Source organism: Mus pahari, chromosome 20 (genome assembly GCF_900095145.1).
Source record: "Mus pahari chromosome 20, PAHARI_EIJ_v1.1, whole genome shotgun sequence".
NCBI classification, from domain to species: Eukaryota; Metazoa; Chordata; class Mammalia; order Rodentia; family Muridae; genus Mus; species Mus pahari.
Genome location: NC_034609.1, coordinates 32158118 through 32168746, shown reverse-complemented (window position 1 = coordinate 32168746; position 10629 = coordinate 32158118). Strand labels below are relative to the sequence as shown.

The following is a 10629-nucleotide window of genomic DNA, read 5'->3' as shown; positions in this document are numbered from 1 at the left end:
AAAAAAAAAAAAACTAGAGGCACCACTCAAGTTTTAATCCTGGTCCAAAGTAGCCAGAATACAATTACAGCTCTGTCCCGTGCATAAAATCTTCCATATGCACACATGGGGTGTGGGCTTGATATCCTGGAGGAAAAACACTGGATTGTCAGACATTTCCATTTTTTTTTTTTAAAAAAAAAAGAAGATAAAAAAAAAAAAATCAAAACCAATTCACACACAGGCCTGCCCCAACCTATTCTTACATGTCCGCGTCCACCCCTAGGAAACCCCTGTGGTTAAAAACACACCAAGCCGGAAGGGAGGGAAGGAAGAGGTTAGCCTCACCTAGAGCAGGCGTCATGGCGGCCATGGGCCCTGTAGGATCCAGCTGGAATCCACTCATCATGAACTGGGCATCCGAAGCGGTACTGTCCATCTTCAGGTTGGGCAGGTTCATGTTCTGGGCCAGGTAGTACTGGTAGAGCTCGGCCTCGGCGGGCGAGGGGAGGCTGCCGAGCCCCAGGTGGCGGTTGTGCTGGATCTGGGTCATGTTCTGTTGGAGCAGCATCATGTTGTGCATGTGTTTCTCACTGGTCATGTGAATGCGGAGGTTCCTGGCCACGTTGGTCTCGTAGTCGCACACCTCACACCGCCACGTGGGTTTGGTTTTTGGTTTGGTGGGGGAGGGGGCGCCACAGGAGCTGCCGATGTTGGCGGCGGCCGCAGCTGCAGCCGCAGCGGCTGCTGCAGCCCCGGCGCTGTGGCTGAAGACCTGCTCGCCCCCTCCGTTCTGCAGGTTCTGCATGTTGTTGAGATGTTTGTCGGACTGCATATGAATACTGAGGTTGCCTTTGGTAGTTGTGGAGTAGTTACACACCTCGCAGCGGAAAGGCTTGTAACCACACGTGTAGCTCTCGCCTCGTGCCAAGCGCGGGTGGGGCTGCCCGCTTTTGCAGTAGACGCAGGAGCCCCCCGGCTCCGGGTGCTTCTCCTTCATGTGCGCCTCCAGTGTCTGCTGGTACTTATAGTGCCAGTTGCACTTGGGGCACTTGAGCGTCTTACACGAGTTACGAGAATGCATCATGGTCATGTGGCCGCCCAGCGAGCGTGAGGAGCCCAGGACCGTGTCACATTTGGGGCACTCCACACCGCTACCTGAGGGGCACTCCCCGACCCCAAGCTCGCAGAGGGAGCCAGCGTGCTGGTGATGAGGGACAAAGCCCCCATCGTCGCCCTCTGTGCTTTCATTTGGTTCTGGTGCTGTGGCACTGTCTTTATTGGCACTTTCGTCAGCGAAGTCCAGCCTCCTGCCCTCTGCCACGTTGGCCCTGACGCCCTCACTGTTAAAGCTTAAACGACTCCTCCTGTTCGCACCATCAAAGACAACAAAGTTAGAAGCAGAGTTAGAAGTAGTAGAAGCTGGGCCCCTCGACAGGGTCTGGAGCACATTAGGCATTAAGGGGGAGTTAGAAATGCTTTGGTTTGAGAGAGCAAGGTCCTTTTTGCTGCTACCACCTGCGGGGGCCCCAGACTCCTCAGGGGGCCTGTCCTCCAGCTCCTCCTCCAGCTCATTTGGAAAGAGTCCTTTGCAGCCCTCCTCTTCCTCTTCCTCTTCTTCCTCCTCCTCTTCCTCCTCCTCCTCCGCCTCTTCCTCCTCCTCTTCCTCCTCTTCTGCCTCCTCTTCCTCGGCTGGCTCTACTTTCTCGGAGAAGCAGTCCTGATGATCCCCCGATTCTTGCTTATCTCCTTCAGCTGCCCCAGAGTCCTTGCCCTCTGAGGATTTGGTAGGACTAGAAGCCAGAGGCCCCAGGGGGACTGAGGTAATGGGGGTCTTCAGGACCGAGCTGGTGAGCCCGCCAAGGTTCAAGAGGGTGCTGGGGGTCAAGAGACCAGCCTGGGGCTGCTCAGGGCCAGCAGCAGCTACGGCTGGGAGGGCCTCCTCCCCTTCCATGCGAATGCCACTAAATTTACCATAAAAACTGTGTCCGGGGCCTATGAGGTTAGCTGTGGAAACTAAAGGGTGTTGAAAGTTTTTGTTTTTTGGTTCCAGAAAACTTACAAGGGGTTCCTTGTCTTTGCCAATCCCTTGGATGATAGCGGAGATGTTCTTATTGCTAAGAAGTTTCCGCTCCTCTTCGCTCAGGGTCATTCGATGGTCGTGCACCGCGTGGGTCACAAACGAACGGACATACCCAAAGGAGAGTTTGCACAAGAAACACATCAGAATGGGTTTCCTCTTGCCGTAGAGCACAAAGCCATCGAATTTGGACAGGTCCACATTGTTGGGAACATCTTTGGATACGCAGGAGCTTTTGGCAGAACCATCGCTGTTCAGGTAATCCTTGTTGCTTTTGTGTCGCACGTCAAAAACGCGGAAGCTGTGCAGGACAGGGCTGAGCCCCGCCAGGGCTGAGGTATTCGGGAAGGCCTGGTCTGAGCCTTCAAACCATTTCCCGAAGGATGAGGCTATGTGGAAAGTGTTGATGATCTGCGGGTACACGGGTGCAGCACACGAAGGGTCCCCTTGTTTCCCCCCCACCCCGGGGAGAGAGTTCAGGAAGAGCGAGGGGACAGCCCCGCTGCCACTGCCGCTGCTGCTGCTGCTGCCACCACACGCGGCCCCGCTCTGGGCCAGCTGGCTCAGGCTCTCGACAATGTACGCGGAGCCATCTGGCTGGTAGACGATTTCCCCGGCCAGGTTCTCCACATCGCTCTCCTCCTCGCCCTCCTCGCTGGTGTCGCTGGCGCTCTCCTCTCGCAGGGCCGGCGGGGGATGCGTGCCAGGGCAGTGATGCTCCATGTAGGTCTGGAGGCTGGAAAAGGAGGCTGAGCACTCGTTGCAGCTGACCTCCTTGCTGGCAGGCTCGGCGGGCGGCCCAGCGGAGGTGCCACTGTCCGCGAGGCGCTCATTGAAGGGGGCCCTCAGGCTGTCCAGGGGCCCATGGCTCTCGCCTGTGGGCTGCTCCATGCTACTGGGTTTGTCGGGGAGGTGGGCGCTGTTGAGTTCAGTCCATTGCCGGTGCTGAGGGATCCCGCACCCATTGTCCTTCCCCGAGACGACGGGCGAGTCACAGCCTTCCATGGTAAGGCCTGCTTGGAGCTTTCATTGCACCCAGTACGGATCGGACCTGAAGGGCGGAGACGAGGGTGGGGGGGAGGAGGGAGAGAGGGGAAAGAGAGAGAGAAAGGAAAGAGGTTAGGAGGGCCGAGGCTAAAGTCCCCGCGTGGGGTGCTCTAAGAAAGCTTCTCTCCACACCCACGACACAGAGCTTGCAGGGCAGAGGGCAGACTGGGGGACATGGCCCTACACGGTGGTACAGAGAGGGCAAGAGGCACCATGGACGACACAGCTGGGTCCATGCAGTGAGTGGGAAACGGGGAAGCGGTCAGGAATAAGCCCCTTAGACTTCACACTGTCACTCTACAGTTCCATCCATTGGAATTTTCACTCCATGCATGGCATCGGGGCTTTGAGACAGGCTGGGCAGGGAGGCATAGTGGAGGAGGCTTAGCATCTTTCCAGTACCCCAATGAGGTCACAGAACGCCCCCCCACATACAGATAACTTACATGAAGCCATCTGTAGCAGGTCGATTGCACTGGGGGGGTCGGGGGAGGGGGGACACCAGGGAGGATGAGGGGAAGAAGCTGTGGCCACCTTCAGAAAGAGACTGGCAAACTGAGCTGTGGCCCTGTGTCAGGTTTGGTAAGTTCAAAGGTCTACAGTGGTCAGAGGGCAAAGGTAAAGGCTTAGGTACATCCCGAAAAGGGCTCAAGGGGGACAACGGCCCACATCCCTCCCCTTCGGGGCTCGGAAACATCAGAAGTCACATTTCCCAAGCAGTAAACCTTCCAGGGTAAATCTCAACAGAGGCCGGTGCCATGACTCTTGACCACCAAACTGAAGAGAAGACCACTTCCCCCCAAATTCCCATCTCCTTCACCCCCAAACCAGAAAAGCTCCCTTGTCTGGAGTTCAGCAGACTTCACGGTGAAACTAGGAAGGCACCACGGATGGGACTGGCCAGACTCTCAATGGGCCAGTGCCTCCTTGGGGAGCAATACCTCCTCAGTCCATCTGCAGGGAGCCTGTTCGCCATGCGCCTCGCATGGGGTGGTTTTCCCCCAGCAAAGGCAGAGGCGGCAGCTGGGCTTAGCAAGGCAGGCTTCCACAGCTGCCTCTTGGTTATTAGTTGCTAGCCCAGCAGCTGTCCTTCAGCCCTGGGGCTTTTCCGTTTCCGACTCCAGAGTGCTACTGAGCTGAACTTGCCCTCTGAGAGCTCATGTCCCTGGGGAAGGTAGCAACAGATCACAGGCTGCCTGGCTCCTGCACCATCACCTCCTGGGGGGGGGGGGACGTTATAGCCTTGTTGCAGGTCTCCTACAGGTGGCTCGGCACCTCTCACCAGTTCAGTCTTTGAGCCACAGACCCCAGGCCATCTGGCCCCTGCTCTGCCATCTAGCTCATTCATGAGCAGCACACAAAGCTTTTGGCTAGGTTTCCTCTCCCTCCATCTCCTGCCAACCTTGTCTTTGACTTTCTGTATTTCTCCAGGCTCGACTGCATAGTGAGCCAACAGCTCCCCCTCGGGAAAAGGAGGAGAAGGCAGGCTTGCAGAAGCCTCCAAAAGGATGTGCCACAATTGGTTTAAGACTCTCACGTATGCACTTGACCAATCGACTGATAACCTTGGCCTCTGTGATGGTAAAAGTTCTGTGTGCCTTAGAAACGACCTGTTCGCTTCAAACAAATCACTGCACTAAACCAGCCCCAGTGGCGAATGAGACAGGGCTTCCCACAAGGCTTAGCTGGGATCTAGGTGAGAATCTGAGGAGGCACTTCCTAAGGACTTCCCTGATTGGCTAGATGACACCTGATTGACAGTTCAAGCCCAAAAGGATGGCAGGTCTGAAGGGGCGGGAGGGTTAACAGCCCGATTGTAAAATCAATGTCATAAATGCTTGGTAAGTTACAGGAACATGCGGGAAGGGGAGGCCACGATTGATAAAGAAGAACAGCTTTGATGCTGCACCAGGGACTTGTTTATTGACAGCAAAGCCAATCTCCTCTCCAGCCTGGGCTGGGCCAGAGAAACCTGCTAGCATTTACCAATTAATTGGTGGGCTTTGCTTGCCTGGCTCTCTTCTTCCTCCTCCATGAACTGGCCAGCTAAGGGGCTGGGACTTTAAAAACAGAATACAACAACAGAGACAGACAGACAGACAGACAGACAGACAGACAGACAGAGAGAGAGAGAGAGAGAGAGAGAGAGAGAGAGAGAGAGAGAGAGAGAAAGAGAAAGAGAAAGAATATATATAAGAGAATGAGAATGAATCTCCCTTAATTTGTTCCCTACTCCCAAGTGGGTGACTAGTTATGAAAGTCAGGGAGCTGGGACATTGGGTCCGGGGGTCAATCCTAGGAAGGTAACAGTCCATAAAGATGCAGGTGGGAGAGAGAGCCCAGTTTCCAGGGCCAGGATGCCTGTGTTAGAGCGTCTCCTCCATACCCACTGACTGCAGGCAAAACTTTTTAAGGAGATGACGTCAATAGCACTGTCCTGAAAAATAAAAATGCAGGTTCGCACCGAACCCCAAACAGAACTGTCAGATCCACATCATCTCTGGGGAACCTGAATGAAAGTCTGAGATGCTGTTTCACGGCATCTTCACCAGACGACCAGCCTGTGTTTCCATATTGCCGGGACAGGAAGGCTACATGTATCATCCTCTGCCTCGGTCCCTAGCAGATGCAGGGAAGAAGGAATAGACAGGGGAAGGGGGGTGGGTGTGCGCTGACATGAAGCAGTCTCTTCATCCTGCCCAGTCTGGCAGCTCATGGGCCTCGGGGCATCCACTACTCTCCCACCCAGCGAGCTTGCTCTGTTTATCAGCCAGTCAATAAGAAAAAGGTAGTTCTTACTTAAGGAGGCAGAAGTCAACTCGGCAGGTCGATCAGCGCTCTGTCTGTAAACATGGTTTCCCGTAAAATCAATGCTCTTCAGTTACAGAGGGCGGCCTGGGAACCAAGTGGGTCCCCACACTTTCACGGGAAGCCCTGCCACTCAGCATTCACAAACCTCTCCGGCCCCCTAAACTCGCTCCTCAAAGCCCTGACCCCATCCCACAGACACTCCAGTCTGGCTCACCCGGAACTCTCAACCCTTCCTGCAGGCCAATTCTTCTTCCCCTGGCAACTCCTGTAGGCTCCCTTTAAATGGCCTCAAATAACTACACTCCAATGCTACTTGTTTAGGAATTCAGTGCAGATCTTATAAAGCACATCTTTCCAATGACAAAATTCGAGGGTAGGCGAGGAAGCGATCCATCGGCAGGCGTTTGTGCGCGCACGCACTGTTGCTTGCCCCTTTGCTCTGCCTAGCATTTAAATCTGCCATTGAAAAGGACTCAGCGCACAGGAATTCCAGCACCTTAAAAATCCCCCAATACAAAGAGGTGTGTGTGTGTGTGTGTGTGTGTGTGTGTGTCTGTCTGTCTGTCTGTCTGTCTGTCTGTCTGTCTGTCTGTCTGTCTCGCAGTTCTGTTTTAAGGCCCATTGCAGTTTTGGAAATATCAATCTCTTTAAAAGATTGCTTTTTAAGGATAAAATGCTACCAGGTCTGCCACACTCATCTTGGCAACTATCTCCCCCTCTTTAAAGTGAAAGGGTGTTTGTTGTAAGGAGAGTTCAGTCTTACTCTATGAAGGAGGCAGGGGGAGGATGGAGAGGTGAGTGAAATGCTGCAGTTCTGGTAGGCTGAGTAGGGGTGGGTGGTTCTTAGGAAGGGGAGGGGGCTCCTGCTGCTGCTTCAGCTCCCAGCGAATTAAACATGAACAGTCACACTGTGTAATTTTAAATTGTTAATTAGCACAGGGTTAATTAGGCGGTCCTTTCACGAGGGGCTGTTTGGCAGGAAACCAAGAAGGGAAACAAAGGGGGAAAGCAAGAAAAACAAAGAGAATAGAGACAGCAAGAGAAACTGTTGCCTCTGTGGAGAACCTGCAGGGCATCACCAGAGATGTCAGTCAGCAGGCAAAGGTGCCTGGTCGTCTGGGGACTCCTTGCCCTGCCCTAGGGAGAAATGCAAGGATCACCCTTCTCCTGGGACCCAGGCAGTGCACAGCACACGCTGCCAACATGTTTTGACTCAGCAATTTCTCCATTCCAGGAATTTATTCTAAGGAAACAACCCAGGAGATGTGTGGATGTATGAGATTGTTCATAATAAGATTTATGACCAAAGGAAAAAAAAAAAAGTGGGGGGAGATGGAAATACTTGGGCAAAAACAAGAGACTAAATAAATTACAGTTCATGGAATTCAACATGTTATAAGGTTGATGATGCTGAAGAAAACGTTTACAAGCTCTGCAAACTGATCTGCTGCAAATGGAGTCAAGTGTGTGTTGCTAAACATAAAGCCATCATCATATATTTCTATGAAAAAATGTTAGGACGGTAAATTCGAGAAGGTGGAGTTATGGGTGAGTTCATTTCCTCCCTTGTGCCAGACTTCCCCCCAAAGCTTCTTTAAAGGCTTTCTAATGGAAACCATCACTGAATGAGTTAGGTACCGAATCAATACCAACAGGCTTAATCATAATCGCTCTAGGGTGGGTGCTATTCTTATACCCATTTCAGAGATGTAAAATTGAGGTAGCTTAAATGATAGCTGCTGTAGGATCTGTGTTTCTTACACTCTGGGGATATTTCTCCTTTGGTGTCTCTTGTCAAAAGAGATGACAGCCAAGCATGGTGACAGCCAGTCTGCATTAGATCTTCCTGTACCCAGAGACTGTTTCAAGATCGGGGACCACTCAGACCATATGTCTGGATGGGTGCTAGGGAACACTTACGTTCTCCTGAGGAGGGGACCACAAATGAGCATAGTGTGTATAGTAAGTACCGTGCCTCCCAAAGCCAGACAAGGGAAAGAGTGATGTATGGGAGCATCATTGTCATAGTTAAAGGAATGGGCTCTAGGTGGCGGCGCACGCCTGTGATCCTAGCACTTGGGAGGCAGAGGCAGGCAGATCTCTGTGAGTCCAGGACAGCCAGGGCTATTACACAGGGAAACCCTGAGTGCTCCCTAAGTCTACACAGCTTCCTCTGAGTGAGGAAAAACCTCTCGGCAGAGGGGGAGAGCCTCAGCAAATGGCCCGTGAGAGCACACATAAAGGAAACCAAGCAGACTCGGCGGCGACCTGAGAAGTCCAGCCAAGAGTGTTCAGTGAGGTTCCCCGAAGATTTCCATCTGGAGGACAAGATCTCTCAAATGATAGAGTCTGCATGAAGGTGGATGTCATCACTTCTAGCCAACATGGGGGATGGGACACCCACTGACCGGGCTACCTGACGCTGTCTTGTCTCTATTACACTCATTTAGATCAACACCTTGGGGAGTGACAGCAAGAAGACACAGTCACCACGTAGGGCAAAGAAATTTAACAAGGAAAAACTAAAAGTAGAATTGGGGTGGAGGAGGCCGGGGGTGGGGGGGTGGGGGTGACTTTGCCCAGTTGGAACACGAGACCCAAACTAACCAGACGGAACTGTAACTAGGTAAGCCTGGAGTTGTTAAGTCCACACATGGTCAAAGGCAACAATTCAGGTCACATGGATGCCATGTCTGACTCTCTGGTTGACTCATGTGTCTCACCTGCGAACACATGAGGTCAGGCTCCACGTGACCCACCTCTGTATCCTTGGCAACCCAGATGTGATCACTGATTAATAAAATGATGGAGAAAGAAAGAAAGAAAGAAAGAAAGAAAGAAAGAAAGAAAGAAAGAAAGAAAGAAAGAAAGAAAGAAAGAAAGAAAAAGAAAAGCTAAGGTCATGATAGAAATTACAACACATCGAGAGAATGAGGGATGACCTGTGAACACACCTCCCCTCATCCCTCCTCACACTCTAAGACGTGCCCTGCCAAGGGAACTGGAACGGGTCTTTGGATAAGTGGCCAGTGCTTAGGCTGAAGCAGGAAGAGTGTAAGATGCGCTCAGAGCATCTCTCCATTAAAGAGCACCTGAGCTGACGTCTCAGGTGGACAGTGAGCTGGAGGGGCTCCTGTCAGTCATACCAGGGATGAATGGAACGAGAAAACAAGAAAGAGCGAAGGGCTGACACATGATGCTTAAAGTCAGAATTCACAACTCCACGCAAACAAACAAACAGATGTGACAGCAAAGTTCTTCCTCAGGGTAGAAACCTAAGGAGTTAATACATGTACCAAAACCAAAACCGAGCAAAACAAGACTGTCCAGTCCAGAAATCATCCATCCTTCTGTGACCATTGCACTAATAATAATCCATTCCGGGGATAAACAGTGGACACTCACACTAAAGGAAGGGCATTTTAAAATCTGAGTTTCCCTCACAGCCTCTTACTACAGAAGAAAACAGTAACCTTACAGCAGAGAGAGGCCAGGCAGATACCAGCTTAATCAAGTGACCAGCAGTGAGACAGACAAACAGACAGACATAGACAGACAGACATCGTGCAATTTCTGGTGGGATCCTCTGAGGGGAACACTACGGCAACTGACTCCCTGCCCAAAGCATCATGTCTAAATCTACTCAACAAGGAACATCGGATGAACCCAGATTGAGGGAGGTCTACAGGTCATGCTATGCTCTTCAGAAACATCAATGTCATCTCAGAAGGGCCTGGCATGCTAACACGGGATATTCTGTCAGAAGTCGTGCTTGGATGGGTGGGGGCATGGTGCCTCTATCCTTAAACAGTGTAAGGAGCTAGGATGGTAAAACACACCTCCAATCCCAGCACTGAGGAGGGAGAGGCAAGAAAGCTGTGGAAGCTAAGTTTGAAGCCATCATGGGCTACATAGTAAAACCCTGTCTTGCTATTAAAGAAAAAGAAAAAAAAAACCTTAATGAGAAACATGTGCAAGTATGTGGTATGTATATGTACATGTATGCATAACACGCAAATATGTTGCAAAATGACTACAGATAAGATAGGAATTTTTTAAATGACTTATTTTAATTTTATGTGCACTGGCGTTTTGCCTGCACGTATGTGTGTGTGCGCATGTCAGATCCCCTGCAATTGGAGTGATGTACAGCTGTGAGCTGCCAAGGGAGAATCGAACCCAGGTCCTCCTGAAGAGCAATCGATGCTCTGAGCCACTGAGCTGTTGCTCCAGCCCAAGAACGGGAATTCTCTGTTCTGCTTTTAAAACTTCCTTTGATACCTGCAATAATGTCAAAAGAAAACTGAACTGTCTAGAACAAAACTCTCCAAAAATACGCATGCACTATAAAAACCCACCCAGATGTGTAGGCCCTTATCTTTATGGGAAATTCCCTCTTGCCTCGGCTTCAAGAAGGGGCAGAGGCTACAAAGCTGGGCAAGGGAGTATGAGAAGAACAGAACAGAACACCAGTCTTCCTGCAGCTGAGGCTTCTGGGTAGAGTCCTCTGGTTGGAGAGGACAAACCAATAGACCATTTTAACTAGGGTAGACTTTCACATAATACTCCAACAACAACAAGATAGATCACAACTTTTGGCTACATTTCTTACCTTAGTGAAAAACAATCAAGAAGAAAGAAAGAAAGAAAGAAAGAAAGAAAGAAAGAAAGAAAGAAAGAAAGAAAGAAAGAAAGAAAGAAAGAAAGAAAGA

At 51.1% G+C, this 10629-nt stretch overlaps 1 protein-coding gene across 1 annotated transcript in view; it reads right to left on the bottom strand.

The window, feature by feature from the left end:
• Nucleotides 1-10629, bottom strand: part of Zfhx3 (zinc finger homeobox 3) — a 235644-nt gene that overhangs the window by 154433 nt on the left and 70582 nt on the right. Inside the window, exon 2 of the mRNA XM_021220667.1 lies at nt 328-3110. Within this exon, the coding sequence (XP_021076326.1) occupies nt 328-3064 (2737 nt within the window). The 5' untranslated portion in view covers nt 3065-3110. The remainder of the gene's footprint in view (nt 1-327; nt 3111-10629) is intronic.